Consider the following 20,227-nt stretch of genomic DNA (forward strand, 5'->3'; position numbering starts at 1 on the left):
CTGAGATGTCATGATGAAAAGAAAAATTCCTCAGAATTCCAAATAAAGATTTCTTAAATGTCTTTTAGTACAGTAGCTATTTTACTATTTGTTTCAAATTGAGTAAGTGAGATTGTGTTAATACTTTCTAACATCACAAATGAAGTTCAGCAAAACTATAGCAAAACCATGAAAAGAAAAGCTTGCTTCTTTTATAGTCATCATCAGTGTAAATTCAACCTAATCACTTCTCAGTGAAAATATTTCATATTGCTCTCCAGCCCAATCAAATTCATGTATCAAGCTGACTCTTCAAGTAAAATTATAGATATTATGAGAGTTTATATAAAAGATATTATTATTCCTGGCTGCCATACATGATACTCAGTAGTTAAAAAAAAAAACCCAAAAACCAAAAGATTATCTGTATTTTATTGTACCTGTCAGAAGAGCACATATTCATTATCATCACTATCGCTGTTCATGAAATTCTACAAAGTCCCCTGAAATGAATGATTTATATTATGCACTCTACTGAGATTACATTCCAAGGCTATCAGAGCAAAACAGATAGCCAGAAGATCATGCTTCGCTATGTCACCAAACAGAAAAAAATAAAGGAATATATTCAATTTTGTGTTTTTTCATTTCTATCTTTCAATAGTAATCAGGATTTCTATATTCGTAGGATTACCATATCATTTTTACTGAGACAAAAAAAAAAAGAAAGAAATTTCACTCCCCAAAATGTTGTTATCTAATTATTTGACCCTTTAAATTCACTCTTCAATCCCTTTTTAATGCTGAGGACTTTGACATTTTTAACCAACAGAACAAAAAATAAGTTCTCATACTTTTTATTTACTTGAACCTACTTAAAACATCACTTTTTTTCTCCTTCCTAATTACTTGTATAACCCCCTTGCCGTTTATTCCTTCAAACTTTTATTGTTCCTTTCTCTCACCCTCTCCTTCCACCATGCAACACTGAAATAATGTGTCCAGCAAATAGTTATTGCTGTACGAGACCCTCCCTTGGCATCTGAAAAAAATGAGTAAGACCGAGCTGCTCTCAGTCTAGTAGGGAAGACAGACATGAAAATGACTAACTGTAACAGAAGGTGATGGAGCCACTTTCATGAGAGCACAGATAACAGAAGAATCAAGTCAGTGGGGAAGGGTAGTGGTGTGTCAGTGCTATGCCCTGACAGAAAACTTTTATGTGAATTGGGCCAACCTCTGCTTCAGAGTCATTTCATTTACATTCATTCAATAAATATTTGTTGAATAACTATGTGCCAAGCACCAAGCTAGTAATAGTAATGAAGAGACAGGGTCTCTACTCTCACTGCCTAAAAAAAGCAACCAATAGTAATACATTAGTATTCAGCTATCACAGATATTCACGTGCAATAAGAACCCTGGAAGAGAAGCATGAAGGCTGCCTGGAAGAATCAGTCACTGTTTTATGGAACGTATTGTTAAAGATGAAACTGGATGGATGGATAGGGCTTTGCCAAGTGGAGATAAAGGAAAAAGATATTCTAGGCCAAGGCAGCAAGCAGCATGCTTGGAAAAGACAAAGAATGAATAGATTCTTTCTTAACATACTTAGGGAGCCATTAGAAGTTTACTATTGTGGGGGGATAATGGCTGATGAGGTTTAATGAGAAAGGCTGTGGCCAAATAATAAACAATGTTCCATGTCACACAAAGACATAAAGATTTTACTGAATAAGAATCATGATATTGTTCTTACTGTTAATTGCTAACAGTTATTGAGTCCTTACAACATACATACCTGGCAGTATTCTAAATGCTTTTATAATACATTTAGACTCACTTAACTTCTGGACCCTCTCAAGAAGGAAATACTTTTGCCCTCATTATACAAACAGGCAGAATAAGATAGAGAGAAGTTAAATAGCATAACCAAGATCACTGAGCTAATAAGTGGTAGAACATGCCAGGCAATCTGGAGCCAGTATTTATATATTACGGATGCATCCCCTCTAAGGTGATGGAGTGCTAATGGAGAAGGGAGGCAAGCTATGTGATCAAATATATTTTTCTAAACATCTGTTTCTATACCTTTCAAATACTAAAGAAAATAACTACTGAGCATTTACTACATACATTATTCTTCGAGCCACAGGAAAACAAAAATATACAACACGTCCCATGAATACCTGCAATTCCCAGTATATTCAGACGTAGATTGAGATAAAGAAACAGAAATAGAGAGACAGTCACAGTCAAGATCTGCTTATCTGATGCAGAAACCAATGGAGCCATGAACAGGTAGGCATACTTTAAGTGGTACTTTTGATGACTTGCTGGAGGCGGACTGTGGACTAGCTTGAGAGTGAGAAATTCCTGAAGGCCAGTCTTGAGGGGGTGGGGGGGTCCCACTCTTTCACGGTCTTTATTTCCAAGAACCCAACCAGGTTCTCATAGTGGAGAACCAAAAAAGATCCCCTCCTGGTGAGGGCAAGGGAAGAAGAGTAATCCTTGTGAAATATATCCAGAGCCTTCTCAATAACAAAGGCCTGACTCTCCAAGGTAAAAGACTTTACTAGAGCCTTTTAAAGAGCTGTGGCAAAAAGGCACTCTCTGACTTCGTCCTCCTCTAGCCTTCTTGTCTCATCTAAGGTGGGGGGGCGGGTAGCTCTACAAGCAGAAAAACGTGTGAAGGTCATGGGACAGAGACACAGGCTGAATCAAAGACTGAGATTTAACTGAATGATTATAGAACATTCCCCCTCCACCATACCTAACACCCCTATGACAGGGCTCCAGTATGATAATACTGAAGTATACCTGAAACAGCTTCAAGACACACAGTCTCTCTGAGAAAGAGTATTAAGGAAAGCTTAACACCAAGATGGAGATAAAAACAAGGACACTAGAGAAATTTGAAGCTGCTAGCACAAATAGCTACAACAAACACTAAACAATGCTGAAATCCCAGCCAGATTAACATAAATCTTCATATTAGAGGCCTAATAATTTGAATTCCTATTACAAATTCAACATATCCAACATTCAACAAAAAAATTACAAGGCATGACCAAAGGAAAGAAAAACATAGTCCGAAAAGACAAAGCTAGCATTGGAACCATAATAAGATGTTGGAATATGAAACAGATGTTGGAATTGTCTGACAGGGAACTTAAAATACCTATGATTAATATGTTAAGGACTCTAATGGAAAAAGTAGACAACATTCAAGAACAGACGTGTAATGTAAGCAGAGAGAAATTCTAAGAAAGAATTAAAAGGAAATGCTAGAAATCATAACAGACATGAAGAATGCATTTGATGGGATCATCAGAAGACTCAGCATGACCAAGGAAAGAATCAATGAGTTTGAAGATAGGTCAATATAAACTTCCCAAACTGAAATGTAATGAGAAAAATGAATGAAACGTACAGAACATCCCAGAACTATAGGAAAATTTCAAAACATGTAACACATGAGTAACTAGAATATCAGAAGGGGAAGAAAGACAAGAGGGCAGAAGAAATATTTAAAGTAATAATGATGTTGAACGTTCCAAAATTAACAATAGACGCCAAACCATAGATTCAGAAAACTCAGAGAACACTAAGCCAGATAAATTCCAAAAATAATAAGCCTAGGCAGAATACGTAAAAACTGTAGAAAACTAAAGGCAAAGAGAAAATCTTAAAGTCAGAGGGGAAAAAAAACACCTTACCAATGGAGCAACAAGGTTAAGAATTTCATTGGACTTCTAATCAGAAACCATCAAGCAAGAAGACAATAGAGTAAAACACTGAAAATGTTGAGAGAAGAAAGAAACTACAAAACTAGAATTTTATATCCAGCAAAATTTTCCTTAGAAAGTGGAAGTAGAAATAAAGACTTTTTGGACAAATAAAAACTGAGGAAATTCACATTATCATCTCAATTGATGCAGGAAAAGCATTTGACAAAATTCAATAACCTTTCATGATAAAAAACACTCAAGAAACTAGTAATAGAAGGAAATTATGTCAACATAATAAAGGCCATATGTGAAAAACCTATAGCTAACATCATATTCAACAGTGAAAAACTGAAAACTTGTTCGATGGGTAATGAGTTTCAGTTTTACAAGATGAAAAGTTGTTTTGCAAGATCTGTTGCAAAACAATGTGCACATAGTTAACACTACTGTATTATATACTTAGAAATGGTTATGATAGAAATTTTTGTTTTCTTTTTTTACTACAATAAAAAAAATAAGGTGGAAAAAAAAAACAGAGAAGGAAGAAGCCTCTGGTAACAAATAGAAAACAGTTACAAACCTGGTTGATATTAATTCAAATATATCAATTATCACTCTAAATATGAATGGTCTAAATGTACCAATTAAAAGATAGAGATTGTCAGAGTGAATAATGATAATAACAAAGGGCCCAACTATATGTTGTCTACAAGAAATCTACTTTAAATATAAAGACTCTGATAGGTAAAGCAAAGGGACAGATATAGATAAACCAGGCTAACACTAATCAAAAGAAAGCTAGAGTATTAATTTCAGACAAAGAAGACTTCAGAGCTAGGAAAATTATTACAGTTTCTCCCACACTATTTGCTTACTTAATTTTTTCTAAGGAACACCTAGACGTGCTAATGTCTATGGAATACACTTGGGGAATATATTTTGTACCTTCTGGGAATACTGCTTTAATAGAGACTATCAAAGCAATAACGGCAGTGGTAAAATCTTCTTGGTACCCTTACTTCACCGTATTTGAAATTCCCCATCTTATAATCAAGTAAAAGCAATCCTTGTCATGTAGCATTACTATTTGAATCAGCTTTGTTATAATTAAAGGGTATCAAATTTAATAAGTGCCATGTATACACAATTATTTATATAAATAGGTTGAGAACTGCTGAAGTGGTGAGGGGGAGAGGATGGAGGACCCCTCTTCCACACAAGTGGAAACAGAGTGGAGAAGATAATTACCACTTGTGGCAAATGCACATCCTGGGTGGAAAGAGAAAAACAGACACCTTCAGGAAAACTACCTTTAGCCAAAGCAATAGATTTCAACTTAATCCTTTACCTCTACTGAGGTAATCTCTTTGAGATATGCAAAGATACCTTAAAATAAAATACTCCTGATCAGTAATTTTCTGCTTAAAGTGAGTAGATTTCTGATTCAAGCAGATGGAAATTCTGTTCTTCTTCTAACTAGTGTTGTTTCATCCCCAAAAATGAGAAACAGAACAAACTTTACAGTGGATAATATCTTTAAGTTCCATTGCTCAGGGACAAAAATTTCTCAGACTGACCATTACATCTACCAATTATACTACCCATTTTTCCATTATATGGCATTATAATACATGGCATTATTTAATGGCCAGTGCCCATCTTAAACCCAGTGCCACATGGTTAATGTCAAAGGGACCAAAGGGTCATATTAAGTGTCAATCTTCCTGCATGTTAACATCTTCCACCTAAAGTATTATTACTACAATGCACACTGAATTAGTGTCAGCTCAAGAACGTACGCCATCCTGTCACTTTTGACAAAGAGCCTCAATTACACCTCAGAAATAAGAGTCCTGCAATTTTAAGTCTTTTAAAGGAATTATGCTTTTCACTGTGAGAAGAAATAAATACATTTATTAAATAAATTTGTAGGCCGGTATGTGCTCAGGTGCTCTGGCTTCAACTCACTATCTACCAGTTAAAAGTTAACCAGGTAAAGGTCAGCAGTCACTTCCCTCAGGCATCTGACCTTGTGCTCCCCTTCAGTTTGGAATATCATAATGTTTCCTTCAAGACTTAAACTACAAGAGAAACTATACACCATATAAGGTACACCATGTAAACCGTATTTAAATTAAAAATTCAACTTTCAACTTCACTATTACTATTTTCTTGTTACTTCACATATATAGATACCTAAATCCTTTTTTGAATTACCCATGTTAAAATTCTTCTTTAATTTAATGATATACATAGAAGTTGTCTTTTCACTTCAGAACTGCATTATAAGAAAATCTAAAAACTGAATAAAGATTTTCTTTAAAAATCAATTTTTACATATTTTGAAGTTAGGCATTTATGCGCACAAGGCACCATATATCCATATTTGATCATAATTAACAAAAGGTTAAAGAGAAATTTAAGTACAGCTTTCAGAAAAACCGAGTATAATGCAAGAGGCTTTGGACACAGGTCTGAACCTCTGTGAACCACAGTTTCCTCATCTCTAGAGTAGGTACCTAGATCGTGGGATTATGTGAGAAATATTAGAATAGCATATTCACAATGTCTAGTTTACTGCATGATAAAGAGTACAAGCTAACTACAGGAAGTACTGTGATTAACCTGATCACAGAAGCGTCAGGGTCAGGGGCCACCCTGTAGGTAATATTTAATTCTTTTTAGGTAGGAAAGCAAGAGATGAGGATTGATGTCAAGGGAGATAGGAAATGAATGAGAAGTTCAGATGGTCCTAGAAGCTCAGGACTTGGGGAAAAAAAAAAGTTGAACTCAGAATTAACTATTGTTTGGAAGAAGTATAATTTTAATAAAAAACTAAGGATGAAATCTACAAGTCTGCAGATGTCATGCTTCAGGCTGCTGAGGCTCAAGCGGCCTCATATGCAATGTAGATGAATATAAGGGGGAATGCCCAAAATGTCATGGGTTTGTAACCATGTTCATGGATGGGCTGATAAACCTACTTACGAGGCTGCAAAAATGAAAACGTTCACATTTTAGAACAGACGTGGCTTCCTTTACATATATGCCTCTGTGTGTGTGTGTGTATATGTGTGTGTATGAGTATATGTATAAACATCCAGAGGCTACAGGAAAAAATAGGCAACTTTTTTTTGTGAAGTGTTGATCCAACCCCTTGGGAGGAAAGATACTTGCTTTTGAAAATGTATGCGGTCAGTACCACCTTTTTCAAAGGTAAACAGGGGCTTAGACAAGGATGCTGTTTTAACAAGGAAAGATACGCAAAATTTCTTCTATTAAACAATGATCAAACTAGGAAAATATAAAACATAAATTACAGAGTTTAACTCACATTAAAATATGTTCATGCTTGATTACATGACAGGAGAGTCAACATGATGTAGCAGAAAGGATAACAAGCTGGAAATCGTGATGCCAAGTCATTTCGTGTATCAACGGGCTCATGTAACAAATTAAAGGACTGCAAAGTGGGAGAAAAATATCTACTAAGTGGTGTGGAATCTCATGCCTCTAATAAAAATTAAAAAGAAAGTAAGATTAAGGTACCTACATAATTGTCCTTTCTGAAACAAAAACCATTTCCACCAGTCTTAAGCATGGTAGCCCACCACTGAAGCTACTATAGACAGTTGTTATAATTTCCCCTAAAGAGAATACACTGAGGTCTTCTTGAGACCAAAGAAACGCCCTGCTGGTCTTTGTATCACCACTGTTTATTACAGAACATGACACAACGTTCAGGTTCAGAAAATGTATACTGAATTCAAGTTTTTATAAAGGATTGCTTTTTCAGAGTCCTGCAAGAAAGCCAAGCTATATTTAAGGGCATACGGCTTCTCTATCTGCATCCCTCCAATAACATGGGATAGCAGAGTCCTGGGGGATTTTGAGGCCTGAGCCTGCTGGGCTATTTATTTATTTATTTATTTTTGCTGGGCTATTTAAATTGCACTAAATGTTAACTACAGACCAAATACAGAAATCAAACAAAATAACAATGAAATTTAAGTTAGTTTCAAAGCAGCAGCATCCTATTTACTCCTAAGTAAAAAGCTAACATTTCTTTTCAAACATAGCATCATGATATGTAGATATAAAGCAGGTAGAATTATTCCACATGACCTTCAATGCCTGAGAATTTGAGTATTTTGATTTTATTATTTCTGAGAATATTATTATTCTGAGAATATTATTTCTCAGAATAATGTTACTTCTGGCAAAAGAAAATATCTGTAACAATGCCTTTTAGTAACTGACATAAGAAAGCAGAATAAAACTCTGGAATACTTTGGAGATACTTGGATTCCTAGGTCACTCAGTGGCAACAAATAGCGTAATTACAAGATTGATCCTATAAAGATACCTCAATTAAAAAAAAAAGATTGATTCTGTATATCAAAATGCATAAAAAAGAACTATCAGATTCATTATGCTTCAGAGTAAAAATAATACAATGGTAACTTCCAGAATGCTAAATCATAAAGTTTAGATGAGGCAATTTCATATAAAATGTTTAGCTGAGCACTATATTAAATTAAATTTTCTTCTATATGTTATCCAATATTTCAGTAGCATGATATATATGATATATGCCTTCTCTTTTCACAGAATAAATTTGCAACTTCAATGGTATATATCCATAATAATCATTCAGTGAGAGTCACAGGAAAATTTTTTGTTCCCTGCTCCCTCCAATCTAAACATGACTGTGCAGTGATTATAATAAAACAAAGGAACCTAAATGTTAGTCAACGTGCAAAATGGGAAGAGCTTTGCTTTAAAGAGGAGCAAATGGAAAAATAATCTCAGCTCTAAATAGTAATGATTATGACAAAAGGCCGAAGGAAACACACAGCGCTGCACTCCAGATAGACTACACTGACACCATTTTAGCCTGGGGTATGGAACTTTTCCATGGAACTTCAAGTACTTTCACAACTGGAGTTTTATGTAGCCCAATTAACTTTGGCTAGACACAGAAATCTGGCTCAGTATTTCCATACAGTAGCCAAAATAAAGGTTTGCTGTATCAAGAATTACTGTCAGAGTCTTCCATATCCTTCCTTCTCTCTTACTAACCTAAATCTGGAAAATAAGCTAACAGCCAAGTTGCTTTTACTACAATTTAAGTCAATATTAATTTTACTGGCTCACAAAAACTGTAAAATATTCGGCTGAAATAAATTGAACAAAGACAAAAGGAAGGAGGACGAACAAAAAAAATCAAAGTAAGGATGTACACACAACTAGAGAACACACACAGGTTTAGAAACAACTATAAAACCATCTGAAACACCGTAATAATGGAAATGTTATTCCTTCTTTTCTCTCTTAATGCATGCCCAATTTTAAATTCATGGCATTAGCCCTAGGTAACAAAGTTCAAACAAGGAATAAATCAATTTTAAAGACAGCTTGTGTTTAGTATTTTAATTGGATATGACATTGGTATGAAAGTTCCATATATTCTAAAGAGATGTCACCCAGGTCCAACTATATGTAACCATGGAGGTTACCAGTGACCCTAAAGCAGAACTAACTATTCTCTAGGGTACCCTGGAACATTTGTATTTGAGTTGTAATGTAGGACCCAAAAGTGCCAATAGCCAAAAGTTAATGTTAAAAGTTAAAAGTTTTGCCAATAGCCAAAACCCTTAGTTAATGACCTATAACGCCTAATAATAAAAATGCGTTTACCCATTCAAACTAAACTAGCATTTAGAGGTAATGTCTAAAAATAAGTTATAAAAAACGGGGATGGGACTTCCCTGGTGGCACAGTGGTTAAGAATCCGCCTGCCAATACAGGGGACACAGGGTCAATCCCTGGCCTGGGAAGATCCCACATGCCACGGAGCGACTAAGCCCATGCGCCACAACTACCGAGCCTGCGCACCACAACTACTGAAGCCCACGTGCCTAGAGCCCATGCTCTGCAACAAGAGAAGCCACCGCAATGAGAAGCCCATGCACGGCAGTGAGAAGCCCACGCACTGCAATGAGGAGTAGCCCCCGCTCGCCACAACTAGAGAAAGCCCGCGTGCAGCAACAAAGACCCGACACAGCCAAAAAATAAAAAATAAATTTAATTAAAAAAAAAAATGGGGAGGCAGGAGCACTAACTTCCTTTTAGAATCTCTGATCAAGTATAAAAGGAGGGAAAAAGCTCCACACAAAATTATTTAATATAGAATGAAAATTAATGATGCTTAATTCAGAAATCCTTGAGGATGTATCCAATTCTACTATTTAGTGGCTTATTTATTCTTGGGGACATTCCTTAAATCTTTGAAGCTCAGTTTTCTCATTTATAAAAAGAGGACAGTACTCGTTGTAAAGCTACATGAAATAACATATATCAATCACAGGCACTCAAGAGATGTACAATCCTCTTGTGACCACCTCCCCTTCCAGGGTCTTGGAAGATTACACTCTATCCACTCTACAATCATGCCACTCTTATTCATTTATTCAGTATATATCATTGGGAATTAGAGTGATCCCTAGCATGGATTAACAAATCTCAATACATGTGTTGGCAAAATGAAGGGACTAATAAGGACATGAGAATCAGGCTAGGGAAACAGAAATATTAAAAAGTCAGGCACCCTGTATACCTTTCACTTATACAGTACTATATGTCATTATATCTAAATAAAACTGGGGGGAAAAAATGACCTATGCCCAGCCCTTATGTAACTTAACAAGGGAAATGCAAAAGGAGGGTACAGGGATAGTTATCAAGATACTGAAATGCCATATACTAAAGATATAAAAAGATAAGTTAAGACTTAGTCCCTGTCCCATGTCCAGGGTCAAAAGATAGATTTATGTCTGCCATTCAATCTAAAATGTGCTATTATAGAGATACTGAAACCAGTGCCATGGAAGTACAGAGAAAGGAAAAAATCATTGCTTGAAAGACTCAGGCAAGACTTCACAGAGGAAATAAAATTTGAACAGGTAGAGAGAGGAAAGGGACATTTTTGTCAGAGAAATAAAAAAGGATTTGATCTATGGAATTTGTCAGAGCATTCTGGGAAATTCCAAATCTTTTTGAACTTTTCTAAATACTATAAGTACTACAAATTCTTAAAGAAAATTTTGTACAAAAATGCTCGAGTGAATCATTCCACTGGCTATAATAAAAGCACCAATAATCAATTTTTTGTCTAATTTGTCTCAGAAAAATATAATTCTTTATATGAAGTCCTACTCTATAGTCTAAGTCTAATTTTGTTGCACGTCAGTTTTACATATTTTGCCTTCGGTCAGTTTTGATGGAACAGTAAAAACACAATTCCATTTCTATTCTTCTTCTCTTGAGAGTAATAGCCAATTCCATTTTATAATATTTTATATTTAAAGCATTCAGAAGTCAAATGTGTGGTATTTTCTACCTTGCCAATTCCATGTTAAGTCAATGGCATATTACCAGGCCAAGAAACCCAAAATTAGACAAAAGCAATCCACTGGGATCAGAAATTTGCCAAATCTCATAATTCAAAAAGAGACTGTTAAGGATGGTTGTGGAGTTTTTGGCACTTTGAGTTTAAGTCATTCCATAATAGGATTTGTATTTCATCTAATCAGCAAGTCAGAAACTACGGAAGTTCTCTTGATGGTGGGGGTGGGGATTAAAATTTGATTGTAATACATGTCTTTCCTTCCCTTCCTTCCATATGTTTCAGTAAATTAAAACTGCTAAATCTTGTTTTTAAAAATACCTTCTGAAAAATAAAGCAGCCTGTAAAATCATATTTTTGGTACAGGAAACAAATTATTCAGGCGTGAAAAGAAGAAGGAAAAAAAAATTTAAAAGACACGTAGTTTCTATATCCAAACTAGTGTCACAATCTAGGTATATTCAGAATTAAGTACATTTAAGCATTCAGTTTTTTTTTTTTTCTAAATGATTTTTTTTGGCAGGGAGGTAAATCAGGCATTTGAAACTTTTAGATTCTTTGAAGGTGGCCATTTCCCAATCTAATTAAAAATGTTTCCATTTGAATTCCATAAGGACATCTCAAAGACAGTAGTTGAGGCCAAAGTTATACATGCATTCTACTTTTATATGGAGCTGTGTGAATTATCAGCCTATCAGAATAGGAAATGGAACAGGTTTTCATAAGGTAAAATAATTTTTTTCTAACTGATTAAACTAGACATATTATGATCCTATAGATGGCCAAAATGGCAACTTACACCCTCCAATTCTAAGTAATGTTCTTTCCCTTTCTCTGTTCCTTCTTTTTTTGGGCCCCTATATTAATTTATTTCATAATTTCTTCTTTCATATATATTTTTCTTCATCTTTATGTTTATGTATGAAAACGTTTACTCACCTTTATTTTCTTATCCTTCAAATGAAAATTGTTTTACCATCATTTTTTTTTTAACTTCTAAAAGCTCTTTCTTGTTTTTTCATTATTTATTTTTTATGGCATCCTGCATTTCACAAAATGCTATATTACCATCTCTAAGGATTTTTTTTTTCTTTTGTTTCCTTCAGTTTCCTTTTGCTAATCATTTGTTTCAGTTCCAATCTTTTACATTTGAGGCTTCCCTAATATGACTGATGATCCTTGGTTGCCCATTAAAAAATAAACTTTTTATTTAAAAGTTAATAAAAGCTGAATGAACTCCTTAGGCATAAGTATGCTTTCTAGACTGGAGTCACTTTTGTTTGTCTGGTTTGGGAGCTACTCATTTTCAGGGACCTCCAAAGGTAGGTATATGGAAATCTTTCCCCTACAGTGATTCAGCTTCTCCAGATAAGAATGCAACCATTTCTTGGGAGGTGAGGTGTGTGTATATGTGTTGCTGAGGGGGTATGAACTTTGTGTAGCTTGTGTTCTGCGTGTGGCAGGGGAGCGGTACTGACAATCTGAGTACTCCACTGGAAGACATTCAATCAATCCTCTTTTCAGTCCCCTCTGCATTCCACCTTTGACTGCGCAAGCTGTTCCTGAGTCACGGAGCTCTCTCATCCAACCGCTCCGCCACTGTGAGCATCCGTTCCCCACTTGGAGGTGAGTGCCGGCTTGCTAGCACTGAGCACGTGGGGAGAAACCTGACTGCCACATATGTAAGTTACAACTGATTACCCTATTTCATACTCCTTAACTCACTCTCTTCTATGCCAGCTGCCGCCACGTCTTGAGTCTCTCCAGCTTTCTTCTCATTGTTACCCCGTTCCAAACTCCCTTTAGATGGTTGTTTACTCTGTTCTGACGAATCAGTTGTAATACCTCTTTCTGCTTTCTGGCTTCCAAAAAAATCAGCTTAAATTTCATCTCCCCTCCCATTCTGATTGTTCCTGTGAGGTTATTCCTTCTCAATAGTTTTATTCAGTAAAAGTTTATTCTGATTTACCCACATAATCACCACTTCTTTGTTCACCAGTCTATTTGCTCCCCGCTTAGTAACTCCTTCTAGATTTAACTGTGTTCTTTCGAAGGACACCTTCAGTAACGTCTTCAGCTAGAGGTTTTAGTGGACTGACTTTAATTTCTTGGCCTAGGAATTCCCTGATCATTCAAGTAAAGTAAATTCAAAACCCAAACCCTGGTAAAGGGAGGATGATAGTGACAAATTCTCTGCAAAGATTTCAGATTCCATGCTGAGATAGACAAACTTTCATGCTGCCCTCTTGTATCAGTATGTGAACTTTTTCTACATTATTCTTTCACTGAGGATATGAACTTTCCTGCTTTATTTAGGCATCTAATTCCTGGCCTTCTGTTGGTCCAAGGTTTTGTCTCTTATTCCAACAAGAAGGAAAACAAACAATAAGCTCCTTCCCATGGGTTGTTGCAACTGGTAAACTATCCCAAATCAGCTGTAGGAACAGCCTACTGTTTACTGTTCTGGTGTTCAGTTATTGCTTCATTTCCATCCCTGGGAAATTCTCTTTCTACACCTTGAGCTCAGCCATGCATTAAGAGCATATCTGTTGTAGTTTATTAGGCATATCTAGATGTTTTTTAGTGGGATGTTTTCTGGTTACTTAGTCTGCTTATATAATCTCTTTAGTAACATTTTAGTGATATCTTAGAATGGATACATAATACTTTTAAGTGTTTAGCTTATCATCTTCTGTGGGAAATAAAAATGTTATTATTTTCAAATAATTATAAGACAGCCTTCTACGAATTCACTTAGCAATCACTTTCCTGACCATTTGCTCTACGTTTTGCTAGTGTTCATTTATCTTTAGTAATATTGGAGAGAGATTAAGGGATATAACTAAAATAACACAGATAATAGATTCAGATTAGGACTGAGGCTAGTTGTACCATTTATCAGCTGGGTGAAAAGTTACTTAAATATTTTGAACAATCCCCGATTGTATAAAATAAAAACATTAATACTACTTTGAGGCACATAAAATTACAGTTTTTGTAAGTCACAAAGGTAGAATATCAACACTTTCTTACACTTCAAATAATACCACTTTCACAGAAATGTGGCCAAGAGAGCTTGTCACATAGTGGGTGGCCAAATGATGGCTCCATTTCTCTTACAGAATGATTTCCAATTAGTAGGAATTCTAGGTGACAGTGATGGACACACGTGCAGTATCTTATATAACGCTGGCTTTTTGGAAAGAATCAGACTTACTTCCACATTATAGCCAATCTGGGGTTAACACTGGCTTGGAGAACATAGTCTTTATACAAATATTGTTATTTTGACAAGTTCATTATATAATCACACATTTGGAGTTCTCCATTTATACATTCAATTAAGTTACATCAAGGATACATATCATATTTTATCTATGGCAAACCCCATAGCCAAAGGAATGCATTTTTCTATATTTTTCTGTACAGAGTTCTAACTTAGTATTATCATCATTAAATCCTAACAATCTGGGTTAACTGGCCAGGAACCAGTACCTCAGACCCTATCTGCCTCAGTCTGCACAGGCAGAACCAGTTTCTAAAGGGTGAGAAAGGGAGTTACTCACTGTTAGAGCAAGCAGTTTCCCATAGGTGAGATGAGCAGGGATGTGGTCTGTCTTGGATCTCAGTGATTCCATATACCAATGCTCTGCTTCAGGGAGCTTGCTTAGTCGCATGTACGCTTCACCTGGCAAGAGAATCATGAAAATCAGTATGAGGATACAGCTTTCCAAGAACATTTGCAACAGATCACATCATCATGTTTATATTCCACACATTTTCAGATTCTGTGGCAAGTACTCTCATCCGTTACCTCATTTGATTCCCCAAAAGTCACCATCATGTCTATTTCACAGATGAGAAAACCTGTGTTTGGAGAAATTAAGTGAAATGCCTAAAAGTCAAAAATGTAGTACATGATAAAGCTTTGATTTTTTTTTTTTAACTTAGAAACATCTAACTCCCAAGAATATGTGCTTTGTCATCATTTCTTTTTTTTTTTTAAGGTTGGGTCTTCCTTATGTACAATCATTTGTTCTTTTTTATTCACATTCATTCATTCCTTCAGACACTCAAGTATTTATAGGATAACTACTAATTGGAGAGTATTATGCAGCACCTAGACAACAGAAGTTCAAGGTCCTACCCTCTAAGGTTGACAACCTTGTTGAGAAAGTAAGATTAAATGAAGGAGTTAAAAATATTTGGGTTTAAGCATTGGTGCTAGATTTTAGTTTTTTCAGAAATTATTTGCGTTTTATATTTTAATAAGTAAATAAAATTTACCAGTTTCCTTTGGAAGATCCAGTGAATATATGACAGTTACTTAGCATGCCCATCACCATGTGCAAAGCTAGTCTAAGGCCTTTCAGCCATCAGCTGTTACTTTCAAATTACACAAATTTTGCCCACCAAATAGCATTTCACTAACAGCCAAGCAAGAGAAAAAAATTGGAAATAAAGCCAAAAGTGTATCAGTTGCCTGCTTATTATCACCCCCCTCTCCCTTCTATGCTCATAGTATGGTAGAATATTCCCCTGATGGTAAAAGTGTATTTTAAGATGATTTGTGTATTTAAGTTAAATATTATAGTTATAATAAACACTGCAAATGTTGAAGCTACTTAATTTCTGAGACCAGGCAACAGACTGGTGACCTGCATTATTTTTCAAGCAGACTTTTATAGCTTAACTAATCATAATTATGATGGCTTTTTCCATTTAGAGGAATAATCAGAGGCTTTTCCTAAATGTGTTACCCACACTGGTTGTACATCTTTGCTTCAAAGGAAGAGGTAGCTTGCTTTTATTTTAATCAAATTCTTTTTGCATTAGCACAGCATTGTCAATAGAAATATGTCTGATGAACTGAATTGATTTGTGTCTCCTGACCTTTTGAGTGCCCTCTGCTTGACCGGTTAGTAAAAATATTGGTGACAAATTATATGTAACATGCATAAAAATGTAGGTACCACTCACACACATCTATGTGTTTCTAGTTCTGAGAAAAGTCACTAAACTATATTATCATAAAAATGATAGCTCGAAAAAAAATGTTTTTCCTAAAGCTTAAAATGTGTTCGCATTTAAGAAGAATTTGGTTAGATTTAATCAAATGCTCAGGGTGAGATGCAAGAAATCCTGAAGCAAAGACCACAAACTAGAATAAAATATACAAAACATTCATAGTTGTTAGGGTGGTAGGATTAGGCATGGATTTAAAAAACTTTTTACATGTTTCTGCAATAATTATATTTTTTAATTATAATATCTCCTAATAAGTGAAACAATGTCATACAATTTTCTTTTTGCCATGTTGAACTAATAAATATTTCCAAACAAAACAAATAGTAATTTTCCTTAGGGAGAGTGAACCACTTCTTCATACTAAAACGATACTAGATATGATTTATATAACAGAAAAGATACACAATCCTGGATATTAAAAATTGTAAAGCAATTAATGATCAACCAAATCGAACTATTTATCTCTAAAAGGGATTCTAAAGCCAGAAGAAAACACATACTAATTTCAGAGTTAGGGGGTCGGGGCAAGATGGCGGAAGAGTAAGACGCGGAGATCACCTTCCTTCCCACAGATACATTAGAAATACATCTACACGCGGAACTGCTCCTACAGAACACCCGCTGAACGCTGGCAGAAGATTTCAGACCTCCCAAAAGGCAAGAAACTCCCCACGTACTTGGGTAGGGCAAAAGAAAAAAGAAATAACAGAGACAAAAGAATAGGGACGAGACCTGCACCAGTGGGAGGGAGCTGTGAAGGAGGAAAGGTTTCCACGCACTAGGAAGCCCCTTCGTGGGCGGAGACTGCGGGTGGCGGAGGGGCGAAGCTTCGGAGCCACGGAGGAGAGCGCAGCCACAGGGGTGCGGAGGGCAAAGCGGAGAGACTCCCGCACAGAGGCTCGGTGCCGAGCAGCACTCACCAGCCCGAGAGGCTTGTCTGCTCACCCGCCGGGGCGGGCGGGGGCTGGGAGCTTAGGCTCAGGCTTCGGTCGGCTCGGAGGGAGACGACTGGGGTCGGCTGCGTAAACACAGCCTGAAGGGGCTAGTGCGCCACAGCTAGCCGGGAGGGAGTCCGGGAAAAAGTCTACAGCTGCTGAAGAGGCAAGAGACTTTTTCTTGCCTCTGTGTTTCCTGGTGCGCGAGGAGAGGGGATTCAGAGCGCCGCTTAAAGGAGCTCCAGAGACGGGTGCGAGCTGCGGCTATCAGCGCGGACCCCAGAGACAGGCATGAGACGCTGAGGCTGCTGCTGCCGCCACCAAGAAGCCTGTGTGCAAGCACAGGTCACTGTCCACACCGCCCCTCCCGGGAGCCTGTGCAGCCCGCCACTGCCAGGCTCCCGTGATACATGGACAACTTTCCCGGGAGAACGCACGGCGCGCCCGCAGCCTGCTGCAATGTCACGCCGGCCTCTGCCACTGCAGGCTCTCCCCGCCTCCTCTGTACCCCTCCCTCCCCCCCCCCGTCTGAGTGAGCCAGAGCCCCCGAAGCAGCTGCTCCTTTAACCCCGCCCTGTGTGAACGAAGAACAGACACCCTCAGGTGACCTACACGACCTACACGCAAAGGCGGGTCCAAATCCAAAGCTGAACCCCAGGAGCTGTACAAACAAAGAAGAGAAACCGAAATTTCTCCCAGCAGCCTCAGAAGCAGCGGATTAAAGCTCCATAAACAACTTGATATACCTGCATCTGTGGAATACCTGAATAGACAACGAATCATCCCAAATTCAGGAGGTGGACTTTGGGAGCAGGATATATTAATTTTTCCCCTTTTCCTTTTTTTGTGAGTGTATATGTGTATGCTTCTGGGTGAGATTTTGTCTGTATAGCTTTGCTTTCACCATTTGTCCTAGGGTTCGGTCCGTCCGATTTTTTTTTTTTTACTTAAAAAATTTTTTTTCTTAATAAATTTTTTCTTAATAATTTTTTTCCTTACTTTTTATTTAAAAAAATTTAAAAAAATTTTTTTCTCAATAATTTTTTTCTTAATTTTTATTTTAAAAAAATTAAAAAATTTTTTCTTAATACATTTTTTCTTAATAATTTTTTCTATTTTTTATTATAAAAAATTAATAAATATATTTTTAAAAATTAAAAAAAAATTTTTTCTTAATAATTTTTTTTCTTATTTTTTATTATAATAGGTTTATTTTATTTTATTTTATTTTATCCCCTTTCTTTCTCTCTTTCTATTTTTTCTCCCTTTTATTCTGAGCCGTGTGGATGAAAGGCTCTTGGTGCTCCAGCCAGGCATCAGGGCTGTGCCTCTGAGGTGGGAGAGCCAACTTCAGGACACTGGTCCACAAGAGACCTCCCAGCTCCATGTAATACCAAACGGCGAAAATCTCTCAGAGATCTCCATGTCAACATCAAGACCCAGCTTCACTCAACGACCAGCAAGCTACAGTGCTGGACACTCTATGCCAAACAACTAGCAAGACAGGAACACAGCCCCATCCATTAGCAGAGAGGCTGCCTAAAATCATAATAAGGCCACAGACACCCCAAAACACACCACCAGACATGGACGTGCCCACCAGTAAGACAAGATCTAGCCTCATCCACCAGAACACAGGCACTAGTCCCCTCCACCAGGAAGCCTACACAACCCACTGAACCAACCTTAGCCACTGGGGACAGATACCAAAAACAACTGGAACTACGAACCTGCAGCCTGTGAAAAGGAGACCCCAAACACAGTAAGATAAGCAAAATGAGAAGACAGAAAAACACACAGCAGATGAAGGAGCAGGGTCAAAACACACCAGACCTAACAAATGAAGAGGAAATAGGTAGTCTACCTGAAAAAGAATTCAGAATAATGATAGTAAGGATGATCCAAAATCTTGGAAATAGACAAAATGCAAGAAACATTTAACAAGGACATAGAAGAACTAAAGAGGAACCAAGCAATGATGAAAAACAAAATAAATGAAATTAAAAATACTCTAGACGGGATCAATAGCAGAATAACTGAGGCAGAAGAACGGGTAAGTGACCTGGAAGATAAAATACTGGAAATAACTACTGCAGAGCAGAATAAAGAAAAAAGAAAGAAAAGAACTGAGGACAGTCTCAGAGACCTCTGGGACAACATTAAACGCACCAACATTCGAATTATAGGGGTCCCAGAAGAAGAAGAGAAAAAGAAAGGGACTGAGAAAATATTTGAAGAGATGATAGTTGAAAACTTCCCTAATATGGGAAAGGAAATAGTTAATCAAGTCCTGGAAGCACAGAGAGTCCCATACAGGATAAATCCAAGGAGAAACATGCCAAGACACATATTAATCAAACTATCCAAAATTAAATATAAAGAAAACATATTAAAAGCAGCAAGGGAAAAACAACAAATAACACACAAGGGAATCCCCATAAGGTTAACAGCTGACCTTTCAGCAGAAACTCTGCAAGCCAGAAGGGAGTGGCAGGATATACTTAAAGTGATGAAGGAGAAAAACCTACAACCAAGACTACTCTACCCAGCAAGGATCTCATTCAGATTTGATGGAGAAATTAAAACCTTTACAGACAAGCAAAAGCTTAGAGAGTTCAGCACCACCAAACCAGCTTTACAGCAAATGCTAAAGGAACTTCTCTAGGCAAGAAACACAAGAGAAGGAAAACACCTACAATAACAAACCCAAAACATTTAAGAAAATGGGAATAGGAACATACATATCGATAATTACCTTAAATGTAAATGGATTAAATGCTCCCACCAAAAGACACAGACTGGCTGAATGGATACAAAAACAAGACCCATATATATGCTGTCTACAAGAGACCCAATTCAGACCTAGGGACACATACAGACTGAAAGTGAGGGGATGGACAAAGATATTCCATGCAAATGGAAATCAAAAGAAAGCTGGAGTAGCAATTCTCATATCAGACAAAATAGACTTTAAAATAAAGACTTTTACAAGAGACAAAGAAGGACACTATATAATGATCAAGGGATCAATCCAAGAAGAAGGTATAACAATTGTAAATATTTATGCACCCAACATAGGAGCACCTCAATACATAAGGCAAATACTAACAGCCATAAAAGGGGAAATCGACAGTAACACAATCATA

General features: G+C 36.8%; 1 protein-coding gene across 8 annotated transcripts in view; it reads right to left on the reverse strand.

Moving 5' to 3' along the window:
- Positions 1 to 20,227, reverse strand: part of TMTC2 (transmembrane O-mannosyltransferase targeting cadherins 2) — an 874,097-nt gene that overhangs the window by 570,690 nt on the left and 283,180 nt on the right. For all 8 annotated transcript variants that reach the window (XR_014252178.1, XM_082418933.1, XM_082418934.1 and 5 more), the window contains one exon: positions 14,685 to 14,806. Coding sequence is in view for 7 of the 8 variants with exons in the window: in XM_082418933.1 (XP_082275059.1) it covers positions 14,685 to 14,806 (122 nt within the window). In the remaining variant the exon portion in view is untranslated. The remainder of the gene's footprint in view (positions 1 to 14,684; positions 14,807 to 20,227) is intronic.

Source organism: Balaenoptera physalus, assembly GCF_965194825.1.
Source record: "Balaenoptera physalus genome assembly, chromosome: 13".
Taxonomy (NCBI): domain Eukaryota; kingdom Metazoa; phylum Chordata; class Mammalia; order Artiodactyla; family Balaenopteridae; genus Balaenoptera; species Balaenoptera physalus.